The sequence below is a fragment of the Hyla sarda genome, chromosome 7, assembly GCF_029499605.1.
Source record: "Hyla sarda isolate aHylSar1 chromosome 7, aHylSar1.hap1, whole genome shotgun sequence".
NCBI lineage: Eukaryota > Metazoa > Chordata > Amphibia > Anura > Hylidae > Hyla > Hyla sarda.
In genome coordinates this window covers 7779008-7793418 of record NC_079195.1, presented here as the reverse complement: position 1 = coordinate 7793418, position 14411 = coordinate 7779008, and the positions used below count along the sequence as shown (strand labels likewise).

General features: G+C 47.2%; 1 protein-coding gene across 3 annotated transcripts in view; it reads right to left on the bottom strand.

Annotated features, from left to right (window-relative positions):
• Positions 1-284: 284 nt before the first annotated feature.
• Positions 285-14411, bottom strand: part of RAB11FIP2 (RAB11 family interacting protein 2) — a 148610-nt gene continuing 134483 nt past the window's right edge. For all 3 annotated transcript variants that reach the window (XM_056533168.1, XM_056533167.1, XM_056533169.1), the window contains 2 exons: positions 12439-12520; positions 285-2687 (listed from right to left, as the gene is read on the bottom strand). In XM_056533168.1, coding sequence (XP_056389143.1) covers positions 2460-2687; positions 12439-12520 — 310 coding nt within the window. In that variant the 3' untranslated portion in view covers positions 285-2459. The remainder of the gene's footprint in view (positions 2688-12438; positions 12521-14411) is intronic.

Below are 14411 nucleotides of genomic sequence, written 5' to 3'. Positions count from 1 at the left end.
GTAAACATACAGCTCCACATGGAGGATAAAGGGCTTAAACAGCCATATAGAAGAAGAATCACTATTGGCTTCAGGTGTATTTGGGCCATAGCATCACAGGCCATAGCCTACTGCCCCTCTGAGTAGTGTAGAGCAGGTGTGACTATGGACCTCCTAAGCCCCTCATATCTTCTTGGTTCCCCGTGTGCTGGTGTATTTGACGCAAGACATAAAATCACACAAGGTTTACACACAGTCTCAGAATCCTGACACCTGAAGGAGTATTCTGCAACGTTACATATTGGGAATTTCACCAAAAGTTTATTATTTGTGTGGAATGGGACAAAATGGAAAAACACCGACAAGAAACCAACCATAAACTGCGCACATCAACGTCCCACAGGGGGACACAACATCACAAGTCCAGTCATCAATAATTTGGGACAGCCGCCTTCTTTTAACCAAGCAGACATCAGGCTTGTGCTTGGGACATCAGGTCATTGTTATGGGAAGAGTTCTCTTCTGTAAGAGCTGTGCAGAGACAACCATATATCCAGCACTGTGTACAGCGAGGCACGACCAGCACCAGGCCGGAGCAGCTATGTTCTATGAAGGTTTGGGCCTTCAGGATAGGACTAATACGTAATCTGGTACATTCCTTCATTGAGGGGGTTCCTGGATTGTGAGGTCACAAACTCCTAGTGTTGCATGACCATAGTCTGAATGCCAGGACTGTGCGAGTCTTTCATTCTTTGGTGCCTCATTTACATTCGCACGGAGACAGGATACGAGGCGGCGCATCCTACAAGCCTCAACTCGCCGTGTAACCAAATTGAGAGATGATCTGGAAACAGCGTTAGGAAGGAAAAGAAGTGATTGTAATAACGCTGAATCCTGAAGACGCTCACACTCCGCCACTGTTACGTCGTATCCCTCTTATTCATCGTAGACAATTCTTGTATCAGCTTGTTCCGCTGGAAGATTTCCATAACATGTTCCTTCCATCTGCTGATCGCTCATTGGGGGCCGTCATGGCAGGAGACGTCTCCAGCGCACAGGACTACATCAGCTCTTGCATAGTTGATTCACAAAATGGCACCTTAAGTCACCTGACTATAAAGGAAGAGTTAGAAGAGTGATGTCTCCTCATGTGCGCCCCCTGGAGAGACATATGGGGAGTGCAGGGACCAGTGCCCCTCCATCCGTTGTGACTCTCCATCATGGTTCTAGTGCTGAGGACACCTTACAGACACAGTAATGAGCACAAGTCTCTGGACATTGAATACTGTTAGAGGGGTCAGATTTGGCATTATGGGGGAATCACTTACACCTCAGTCTTCTCATCTGCTGACACTATATAAAATAAGGCTGATGTGCTGATACCCGTACGCTGCCAGTATGAGACCTTCATCTCTAAGGGTAGCTGCAGAACTGTGACACCACATGGTGGCATAAGTGGAGAACTGGTGAGCGCAAGAAGAGGGGAGGGTCTACACAAGCATTAATGGAGGCAGCTCCTCCCTGACAAGTGCATTATGGGAAGAAGGAGCGAGAGGAGTTGCCACTTCCCAATAACAGATGCATTATGGGAAGACATCACCAGCAATAATGGAGGCCACTCCTCTATGAGGAGGGTGACATCTGCATTAATAGAGCCCACTCCTCTATGACAGGTGCAATATGGGAGGGATGGCCGCACCAGCATTACTAGAGGCTGCTTCTCTATGACAAGTGCATTATGGGAGGAAGTACCACAATCAGCATTAATGGAGGCTGCTCCTCAGTGACAGAAACATTATTAGAGGAAGAGCCACACCAAAATTATTAGAGACTGTTCCTCTATGATAGGTGCATCATGGAAGGGAGGGCCACATCAGCATCAATACAGGCTGCTCCCCTATGACAGGTGCGTTATGGAATAATACAGCACTGATGGAAGACACCTGACTGGGTAGATACTGAGCAGGTAAAGCTTTGTACCAGGATAAATAGCTTATGTGTCATAGAATACTTAAAATAATACATTCCGCCGTGGCACAAAATCTGCAGCACTTTCCTTCAGTTCAGTAAAACAATCATCACGAAAAAGACACAATCACCGATCGATACACGGGCCTATAATACTGTGAGAGCTTTGGGGAGTCCACCGGGGAGCCAGGAGTCTGTAGGGGAGGACAGACGGGACAGCCATCAGGACCCCAGCTCTACAGGTAGGCCTACTTCTCTACAATAGGGGCTGGAGGACATGTCCAACCCTCTGCCCCCAATACTAACAACATGCTTTCCCTGAGCCAATCCCACAGCATAGCACCAGAGGCCGCGCGGCAGGATCCGGCCCTCACATCTAACTCTTTAGTCATTATTTAGTCTCTACTACTGTACCTTTCTGTATAGTTTTTGGAGTCTTCACAACAAGAGTCTGTGTGGATGGCCATTCACAAAGAGAGCATGGCCCCCACATGTCCTGCACCCTCAGTTGGCTAACTCTGAGGGAATTTACCCGCTTTCCTGGAAGGCACATAGGGCACCCGCAGGATGCTGGGGGTCTCCTCCATCACCCGCACCAACAGATTGTCTATGTAGTCCTCCAGTTCCCGGATATGACTGTCCTTCTTCTTCAGCAGCTCCTTGTGCTTCACTAACTCCCGCTCCACCTCTGTGCGTGTCAGGTGATTGTAGAGGCCCGAACCCTCAAATGGATTCTTCTCCTAAAAAAAAAAAAATGTAATATGATGTCATAACCGGGAAAATGTTCATCATACATCATCAAGATCTGCTCACACACCGGCCTGTCATCTACTGAACTTAGAGCCTGTCATTGTGCCCAACCTGAGTGGGCGGACTCAATGCTTCTGAGGGAGGAAAGAGGCCTTGAAGACACAGCTAAAGGCAGCCCCACCTACCTCTAGGGAAAGATCTCCTGGCAGCAGGAGATGCCGATCCTGCCTAAAGCTGAAGAACCTGTACCTGGACAGACAGAAGGTCCGGACCAACACTGATGGAATCAAGAAAACCAGAATGGAACTAGGAATAAATCAAGGTGGAACATAGTGATGGAGAATAGTGGCGGAGCAAAGAGTCGGAGCATGGCGGCAAAACATATAGGAGGAAAGAAATGGAACATGGCGTCAGAGAATTGTGCTGACAAGACACAGAGATATAGCACTGTGTTGACATGTATTAGTAGAAGTGAGTGCAATGCACCACAAAGAACCCCGTACTCACCACTTAACTGACGACTTCACGTTCCAATGCTGGACAGACCGGAAGAGGCTACTGGAACAACTTGGGGAGCTTAAGAGTTGTTCCGGTAGCCTCATCTGGTCTGTCAAGCGTTGGAACGTGAAGTCGTCAGTTAAGCGGTGAGTGTGGAGTTCTTTGTGGTGCATTGCACTCACTTCTACTAATACATGTCATTACTTACATTATTTCCCAGCACCTCCGGACCATGACCCTCCGCCCTACAGCTTGACCTATATCTGAGTATAATAAGCCATAAGGCTATATATACTGTGTTGGATGATAAAGATGGAGTAAGTGGATAGTGGGGAAATATAGTTGGGAAGAATTGAGGTGGAGGAGCAGAGGGGTGAAGCACGGTGGCAGAGCAGATTGGTGGAGTAGTGTGTATAAGTACAATAAGGGAGAAGATTGGTGGGGCATGGTGGCAGATCGATGTAGTGGATCAAAGTGATGGAGCATGGTGGCGGAGCACAGTGGTGGAATATGGTAGTGGATTAGTGTGATGGAGCATGGTGGCGGAGCACAGTGGTGGAATATGGTAGTGGATTAGTGTGATGGAGCATGGTGGCGGAGCACAGTGGTGGAATATGGTAGTGGATTAGTGTGATGGAGCATGGTGGCGGAGCACAGTGGTGGAATATGGTAGTGGATTAGCGTGATGGAGCATGGTGGCTAAGCCTGGTAAGGGAAATGTGTGCTGGTTCAAATTGGTTATAGATTGTGCTAAAGAATGGTGATAGAGTGGTGGCAGACTGTGGTGGAAAATACTTGCAGAGCAGAGTGAGGGAGTAGTGTGGTTGAGCATGGAGGTGAAGCACAGTTATTTTTTGTGTTTTTTTTTTTTGACTCCGACAAATTTATTAAAATGGTAGCAGGGCATTTGTGGAGTATACACATTTTCAGAAATTTCTCTCTTCACATACACCAAAAAGCTAGCATAGTGGTTGGGGATAGTGCTTGAGCATGGAGGCAAAGCAAAGTGGTGAAGCAGAGTGTTGGAACATGGTGGTGGATCGGTGTGATGAAGCATGGTAGTGTAGCATAGTGATTGTGGACTGTCTGGGGCATGGTGGCAGAGCAGAGAGGGGGGAAATGGTGGTGAAGGAGTGTGGTGAGGTATGATGGCAGAGCAGAGTGGGGGGCAATGGTGGCGGAGTAGTGTGGTGAGGTATGATGGTGGAGCAGAGCGAGGGAGAATGGTGGCGGAGCAGTGTGGTGAGGTGTGATGGCAGAGCAGAGTGGGGGAGAATGGTGGTGGAGCAGTGTGTTGTAATGGCAGAGCAGGGGAGAATGGTGGCGGAGCAGTGTTGTGAGGTGTGATGGTGGAGCAGTGTGGTGAGGTGTGATGGCGGAGCAGTGTGGTGAGGTGTGATGGCGGAGCAGTGTGGTGAGGTGTGATGGCAGAGCAGAGTGGGGGAGAATGGTGGTGGAGCAGTGTGGTGAGGTATGATGGCGGAGCAGTGTGGTGAGGTGTGATGGCGGAGCAGTGTGGTGAGGTGTGATGGCGGAGCAGTGTGGTGTGGTGTGATGGCGGAGCAGAGTGGGGGAGAATGGTGGTGGAGCAGTGTGGTGAGGTGTGATGGCGGAGCAGAGTGGGGGAGAATAGTGGTGGAGCAGTGTGGTGAGGTGTGATGGCAGAGCAGAGTGGGGGAGAATGGTGGTGGAGCAGTGTGGTGTGATGGCGGGGCAGAGCAGGGGAGAATGGTGGGGGAGCAGTGTTGTGAGGTGTGATGGTGGAGCAGAGCGGGGAATAATAGTGGGGGAGCAGTGTGGTGAGGTGTGATGGCAGAATAGAGTGAGGAGAATGGTGGCAGAGCAGTGTGGTGTGATGGAAGAGTAGAGCGGGGGAGAATGGTGGCGGAGCAGTGTGGTGAGGTGTGATGGCGGAGCAGAGTGGGGGAGAATGGTGGCGGAGCAGTGTGGTGAGGTGTGATGGCGGAGCAGAGAGGGGGAAAATGGTGACAGAGCAGTGTGGTGAGGTGTGATGGCAGAGTAGAGCGGGGGAGAATGGTGGCGGAGCAGTGTGGTGCAGTGTGATGGCAGAGTAGAGCGGGGGAGAATGGTGGCGGAGCAGTGTGGTGAGGTGTGATGGCGGAGCAGTGTGGTGAGGTGTGATGGCGGAGCAGAGCGGGGGAGAATGGTGGCGGAGCAGTGTGGTGAGGTGTGATGGTGGAGCAGAGTGGGGGAGAATGGTGGCGGAGCAGTGTGGTGAGGTATGATGGCACAGAGAACGGTGGCTCATATCACTGTGGGTTATGAGGTGAGTTATTGAGTCTGTAATTACCCCCACATGGGGCTGAATATTTCATCTGCAGTCAGTTATGGTGGTGATGTTTGGGGGTGTTGAGAAGCTTCTCCCGAGGTACAATTCTTATACAGTCATCACTGGCTGTAGATACAATGTAGAAATGTACAATTACAAGTGTAACAAGGAAACATTCCTGAATGTGTCAGGATGTACAGGTTCAGCGCAGAGGAGGAAAGCTCGCTCACTGATGATGCAGATAGCGTCTTGGAATCCGTCTCTCCCCCTCCTCCGTTCACATCATTAAAAGCTGCAGGTGTGAGAGAGGCCAATTATAAGTGACGGCTCCCCCCGATCCCCACCACAAGGACATCCTCAGCTACTGACTACCAAGACGGCCATGACCATTACAGCAGAAGGATCCTCTACCCCAATCACTATATCTGTCCAATAATCCGGCATCAGGATACAATGTAACCACATAATCTGTCCCATTGTCAGGTTTCAAATGATAAAATTCCGTATTATAGGCAGCTACACTCCTGTGGTTCATGTGGCAGGCAGTGGTAATGGTACCGTGACCCTCCCATGTGACATTACTGCCACAGCCCAGTATTAACTGCAGGGTATAAGGGGTTAGAACAGTGTTTCCCAACTAGGGTACCTCCAGCTGTGGCCAAACTACAACTCCCAGCATGCCCGGACAGCCTTTGGCTGTCCGGGCATGCTGGGAGTTGTAGTTTGGCCACAGCTGAAGGCACCCTGGTTGGGAAACACCAAAGAAAAGTCCATTCTAAAAAATAAAAACATGGCTGCTCTACACAAACAGCGGCAGACCTCTCCACAGGTTGTGACTGGTATTGCAGCTAAGGATTGTGCAGACTGAGATCTAGTCAGATCCCATTAATGACAATCAGAAAGAGATGGCGCTGTGTGATGACGTCATGGTGGAGGGCGGCCATGATGACCCACAGCTGCATTATCAGGAGAGGTCAGTACAGGTAATCTCCGCGGAGCACTCCCATCCTGCGCTCACCTCATAGGAAATGTAATGAGTCAGATAAACATGGAGGGGCCAACATCAAGGAGATAAGGAGGAAGAGACATGACACCAAGAAAAGAGATAAGGAGGAGACCTGACACCAAGGAGAATGATAAGGAGGAGACCTGACACCAAGGAGAACGATAAGGAAGAGACCTGACACCAAGGAGAACGATAAGGAAGAAGCCAGGAACGGCCCTTTTGTGTCTTCTCCAAGTTCCAATTAGAGCTGAAAGCATTGGACACAATGGAGGAGGATGGAGAAGATGGGATCAGCCCAGGAATCTCCAGCTGCGAGGACCCTCAGAAGGAGCTGCAAGGAGGAGGAGGCTGACGACTCAGATCTGAGGCTTCACTACAGAAGAGGACAGACAGGGGCTGAGAACCCACCAGAGGCCCCGAAAACTGCAGCAATAATCACTGGAGAATGACCGGGAGTAAACTACAACCCCCAACGGATACACAGCTCCGGACCTGAACACTTCTATATAACCTCAACTTTAACATTGTGCATGGTGTTACCTGTATATAACAGGACCTTACCTGTAATACTGTGCATGGTGTTACCTGGATATAACTAGACCTCACCTGTAATACTGTGTATGGTGTTACCTGTATATAACAGGACCTTATCTGTAATACTGTGTATGGTGTTACCTGTATATAACAAGACCTCACCTGTAATACTGTGTATGGTAGTATCTGTATATAACCAGACCTCACCTGTAATAATGTGTATGGTGTTACCTGTATATAACAAGACCTCCCCTGTAATACTGTGTATGGTGTTACCTGTATATAACAGGACCTCCCCTGTAATACTGTGTATGGTGTTACCTGTATATAACAAGACCTTACCTGTAATACTGTGTATGGTGTTACCTGTATATAACAGGACCTCCTCTGTAATACTGTGTATGGGGTTACCTGTATATAACAGGACCTCCCCTGTAATACTGTGTATGGTGTTACCTGTATATAACAGGACCTCCCCTGTAATACTGTGTATGGTGTTACCTGTATATAACAGGACCTTACCTGTAATACTGTGTATGGTGTTACCTGTATATAACAGGACCTTACCTGTAATACTGTGTATGGTGTTACCTGTATATAACTAGACCTCACCTGTAATACTGTGTATGGTGTTACCTGTATATAACAAGACCTTACCTGTAATACTGTGTATGGTGTTACCTGTATATAACAAGATATCATCTGTAATACTGTGTATAGTGTTACCTGTATATAACAAGACCTTACCTGTAATAATGTGTATGGTATTACCTGTATATAACCGGACCTTACCTGTAATAATGTGTATGGTGTTACCTGTATAAAACAAGACCTCACCTGTAATACTGTGCATGGTGTTACCTGTATATAACAGGATCTTACCTGTAATAATGTGTATGGTGTTACCTGTATATAACAAGACATCACCTGTAAAACTGTGTATGGTATTACCTGTACATAACAAGACCTCACCTGTAATACTGTGTATGGTATTACCTGTATATAACCAGACCTCACCTGTAATACTGTGTATGGTGTTATCTGCATATAACAAGACCTCACCTGTAATAATGTGTATGGTGTTACCTGTATATAACAAGACCTCACTTGTAATACAGTGTATGGTGTTATCTGTATATAACAAGACCTTACCTATAATAATATGTATGGTGTTACAGATATATAACAAGATCTCACCTGTAATAATGTGTAAGGTGTTACCTGTATATAGCAGGACCTTACCTGTAATACTGTGTATGGTGTTACCTGTATGTAACAGGACCTTACCTGTAATAATGTGTATGGTGTTACCTGTATATAACAGGTGTTACCTGTATATAACAGGACCTTACCTGTAATATTGTGTATGGTGTCACCTGTATATAACAGGACCTCCCCTGTAATACTGTGTATGGTGTTACCTGCATATAACAGGACCTAACCTGTAATACTGTGTATGGTGTTACCTGTATATAACAGGACCTTACCTGTAATACTGTGTATGGCGTTACCTGTATATAACAGGATCTTAACTGTAATACTGTGTATGGCATTACTGTGTATGGCGTTACCTGTATATAACAAGACCTCACCTGTAATACTGTGTATGGTGTAACTTATATACAGTCATGGCCGTAAAGGTCGGCACCCATGACATTTTTCTAAAAAATGAAGTATTTCTCACAGAAAAGGATTGCAGTAACACAGGTTTATTCCCTTTGTGTGTATTGGAACTAAACCAAAAAAGGGAGAAAAAAAAAGCAAATTGGACATAATGTCACCAAACTCCAAAAATGGTCTGGACAAAATTATTGGCACCCTTAACTTAATATTTGGTTGCACAACCTTTGGAAAAAATAAGTGAAATCAGTGTCTTTCTATAAGCATCATTAAGCTTCTTACACCTCTCAGCCGGAATGTTGGACCACTCTTCCTATAACCATCAATAAGCTTCTTACACCTCTCAGCCGGAATGTTGGAGCACTCTTCCTATAACCATCAATAAGCTTCTTACACCTCTCAGCCGGAATGTTGGACCACTCTTCCTATAACCATCAATAAGCTTCTTACACCTCTCAGTCGGAATGTTGGACCACTCTTCCTTTACAAACTGCTCCAGGTCTCTTATTGGAAGGCGCCTTTTCCCAACAGTAATTTTAAGATCTCTCCACAGGTGATCAATGGGATTTAGATCTGGACTCATTGCTGCCACTTCAGAACTCTCCAGCACTTTGTTGTCATCCATTTCTGGGGCTTTTTGACGTATGTTTGGGGTCATTGTCCTGCTGGAAGACCCAAGATCTCAGACACAAACCCATCTTTCTGACACTGGGCTGTACAGTGCGACCCAAAATCCATTGGTAATCCTCAGATTTCATGATGTCTTGTACACATTCAAGGCCCCCAGTGCCAGAGGCAGAAAAACAACCCAAAACATCACTGACCTCCACCATATGTCACTGTAGGTACCGTGTTCTTTTCTTTGTAGGCCTCATTCCGTTTTCGGTAAACAGTAGAATGATTTGCTTTACCAAAAAGATCTATCTTGGTCTCATCTGTCCACAAGACGTTTTCCCAGAAGGATTTTGGTTACTAAGGTTCATTTTGGCAAAATGTAGGCTTGCTTTTTTATGTCTCTGTGTCAGCAGTGGGGTCCTCCTGGGTCTTCTCCATAGTGGGGTCCTCCTGGGTCTCTTCCATAGTGGGGTCCTCCTGGGTCTCCTCCATAGGGGGTTCCTCCTGGGTCTCCTCCATAGCGTTTCATTTCATTTAAATGTCGACGGATAGTTCACGCTAACACTGATGCTCCCTGAGCCTGCAGGACAGCTTGAATATCTTTGGAACTTGTTTGGGGCTGCTTATCCACCATCCGGACTATCCTGCGTTGACACCTTTCATCAATTTTTCTCTTCCGTCCACGCCCAGGGAGATTGGCTACAGTGCCATGGGTCGCAAACTTCTTGATAATGTGCACACTGTGGACAAAGGCAAATCTAGATCTCTGGAGATGGACTTGTAACCTTGAGATTGTTGATATTTTTCCACAATTTTAGTTCTCAAGTCCTCAGACAGTTCTCTTCTCCTCTTTCTGTTGTCCATGCTTAGTGTGACACACACAGACACACAATACACAGACTAAGTGAACTTCTCTCCTTTTTATCTGTTTTCAGGTGTGATTTTTATATTTCCCACACCTGTTACTTGCCCCAGGTGAGTATAAAGGAGCATCATATGCTTGAAACAATAATTTTTCCACAATTTTGAAAGGGTGCCAATAATTTTGTCCTGCCCATTTTTGGAGTTTGGTGACATTATGTCCAATTTGCTTTCTTTCCTCCCTTTTTTGTTTAGTTTCAATACACACAAAGGGAATAAACATGTGTATAGCAAAACATGTGTTACTGCAATCCTTTTCTGTGAGAAATACTTCATTTTCTAGAAAAATTTCATTTGCCCACTGACAAAGAAATGGCGTGTCTTTAATTGTATCACATGACTTAGTACTTGGTAGCAATTCCATTGTTGGTGATGACAGAGGTCGGATGTTTCTTGTAGTCTCCTCTCCACCAGGTTTCCTCACATCTCGGGAGGGATTTTGTCCCACTCCTCTTTGAAGATACTCAGTCATCCAGGTTTCAAGGCTGAAATTTAGCAACTCAAACCTCCAGCTCCTCCACAGATTTTCTATGGGATTAAAAGGGGTACTCCGTCACTAGACATCTTATCCCCTATCAAAAGGATAGGGGATAAGATGTCTGATCGTGGGGGTTCCACTGCTCGGACCCCGCGATCTCTGTGCAGCACCAGGCGTTTGTTTAGAACGTGACGACCCGGCCACGCAGCCTCGTGATGTCACGCCACACCCCCTCAATGCAAGTCTATGGGAGGGGGGTGGCATCTGCCACGCCCCTTCCCATAGACTTACGTTGAGGGTGTGTGTCATGGCATCACGAGGAGGAGTGGTCATGATGTCACGACCCCTGCCGCTTGCTGCAAGCGTTCGGAACAAAATGTTCGGAACGCTGGGGCAGCGGAGTACCTCTTTAAGGTCTAGATACTGGCTGGGCCACTGCAGGACCTTAATATGCTTCTTCTTGAGCCACTTCTTTGTTGCCTTAGCTGTGTGTTTTGGGTCATTGTCATGCTAGAAAACCCATCCACCCATCCATGACCCATTTTCAATGCCCAGGCTGAGGAAAGGAGGTTCTCACCCAAGATTTGAGGGTACATGGCCTCATCCATCATCTATTTGATGCAGAAAAGTGTTCCTGTCCCCTTTGCAGAAAAAAACCCAAATCATAATGTTTCCACCTCCATGTGCAACGTTGGGGATGGTGTTCTTGGGGGAATTGGCAGCATTCCTCCTCCTCCAAACACGGCGAGTTGAGTTGATGCCAAAGAGCTCGATTTTGGTCTCATCTTTCCACAACACTTTCACCCAGTTCTCTGAATATTTCAGATGTTCCAAATGCAGAGGGGCCTGTACAGCTGCTTTCGCCTTTAGCCAGGCCTGTGCGTCAGCTTTCTTGAGCTGGGGTACCTTATGGACAATGCAGGATTTCAGTCCTTTACAGCATAGTGTGTTACCAATTGTTTTCTTGGTGACTATGGTCCCACTTGCATTGAAATCATGGACAAGATCCTCCAATGAAGTTCTTGGCTGATTCCTCACAGTTCTCATGGTCATTGAAACTTCACGAGATGAGATCTTACATGGAGCCCCCGACAGAGGGAGATTGACAGCTATTCTGTGTTTCTTCCATTTGTGAATAATGGCACCAACTGGTGTACACTTCTCACCAAGCTGCTTGGTGATGGTCTTGTAGCCCATTCCAGCCTTGCGTAGGTCTACAATCTTCTCCCTGACATCCTTGGACAGCTCTTTGGACTTAGTCATGGTGGAGAGTTTAGAATCTGATTGATTCGGTGGACACGTCTCTTTTATACAAGTAAAAAACTGAGATTAGGAGCACTGGTCCCTTTAAGAGAGTGCTCCTAATCTTACCTTGTTACCTGTTTAAAAGACACCTGGGAGCCACAAAGCTAGCTGATTGATAGGGGGATTAAATACATATTTCATGCAAAACCAAATCAATTCATGAAATAATTTTTTTGAGGTTTTTTGTTGTTACTTTGGCTCTCACTGTTTAAATAAACCGACCAATAAAATTATAGGCTGATAATTTCTTTGTCAGGGGGCAAAGATACAAAATCAGCAGGGGATCAATTTTTTCTTTTATGGTATGACCTCACCTGTAATACTGTGTATAGTGCCGTCTGTATATAAATATAGTATAGTGTTACCTGTGGATGAATGAGCCACCCTCCTGCTGTCCCCTTGTGGTGGGCTCAGCTATATATCACCTACAGACGTGCACCTCTATATCTCCTATATGAGAGTCAGGGTTCTCACCAGGGATGGGTACCCCTCCAGCCCTCCACTCTTCCAGCCCAGTTGTGCTGTCAATTCAGACGAGGAAAACTTTGCATTGGAGCTGAAAGAAAAAGGAAAAACATTGATAATAAATTACAGGGTAAATGTGGGGGCAAGAAACAGCAGCATAGAGGATGATAGGCAGGACATATAGAGAGCCAGTGAGCAACAGAGAGATTACACAATGATCATGAACATACATATATGGGGCAGAAACACAGAGGAGAAGCATGGAGTGCAGAACTGGATACGGAGGAGAAGCATGGAGTGCAGCGCTGGATACGGAGGAGAAGCATGGAGTGCAGTGCTGGATACGGAGGAGAAGCATGGAGTGCAGCACTGGATATAGAGGAGAAGCATGGAGTGCAGTGCTGGATACGGAGGAGAAGCATGGAGTGCAGCACTGAGTACAGAGGAGAAGCATGGAGTGCAGCACTGGATACAGAGAAGCATGGAGTGCAGCGCTGGATACGGAGGAGAAGCATGGAGTGCAGCACTTGATACAGAGAAGCATGGAGTGCAGCGCTGGATACGGAGGAAAAGCATGGAGCGCAGCACTGGATACAGAAAAGCATGGAGTGCAGCACTGGATACAGAGGAGAAGCATGGAGTGCAGCACTGGATACAGAGGAAAAGCATGGAGTGCAGCACTGGATACAGAGGAGAACCATGGAGTGCAGCACTGGATACAGAGGAGAAGCATGGAGTGCAGCACTGAGTACAGAGGAGAACCATGGAGTGCAGCACTGGATACAGAGGAGAAGCATGGAGTGCAGCACTGGATACAGAGGAGACGCATGGAGTGCAGTGATGGATAGGAGAAGCATGGAGTGCAGCACTGGATACAGAGGAGAAGCATGGAGTGCAGCACTGAAAACAGAGGAGAAGCAAGGAATACAGCACTGGATACAGAGGAGAAACATGGAGTGCAGCACTGGATACAGAGGAGAAGCATGGAGTGCAGCACTGGATACAGAGGAGAAGCATGGAGTACAGCACTGGATACAGAGGAGAAGCATGGAGTACAGCGCTGGATACAGAGGAGAAACATGGAGTGCAGCACTGGATACAGAGGAGAAGCATGGAGTGCAGCACTGGATACAGAGGAGAAGCATGGAGTGCAGCACTGGATACAGAGGAGAAGCATGGAGTGCAGCGCTGGATACAGAGGAGAAGCATGGAGTGCAGCACTGGATACAGAGGAAAAGCATGGAGTACAGCGCTGGATACTGAGGAGAAGCATGGAGTGCAGCACTGGATACAGAGGAGAAGCATGGAGTGCAGCACTGGATACAGAGGAGAAGCATGGAGTGCAGCACTGGATACAGAGGAGAAGCATGGAGTGCAGCACTGGATACAGAGGAGAAGCATGGAGTGCAGTGATGGATACAGAGGAGAAGCATGGAGTACAGCACTGGATACAGAGGAGAAGCATGGAGTGCAGAGATGGATACAGAGGAGAAGCATGGAGTACAGCACTGGATACAGAGGAGAAGCATGGAGTACAGCACTGGATACAGAGGAGAAGCATGGAGTGCAGTGATGGATACAGAGGAGAAGCATGGAGTGCAGTGATGGATAGGAGAAGCATGGAGTGCAGTGATGGATACAGAGGAGAAGCATGGAGTGCAGCACTGGATACAGAGGAGAAGCATGGAGTGCAGCACTGGATATAGAGGAGAAGCATGAAATGCAGGACTGGATACAGAGGAGAAGCATGGAATACAGCACTGGATACAGAGGAGAAACATGGAGTACAGCGCTGGATACAGAGGAGAAGCATGCAGTGCAGCACTGGATACAAAAAAGCATGGAGTGCAGCACTGGATACCGAGGAGAAGCATGGAGTACAGCACTGGATACAGAGGAGAAGCATGGAGTACAGCACTGGATACAGAGGAGAAGCATGGAGTACAGCACTGGATACAGAGGAGAAGCATGGAGTGCAGCAC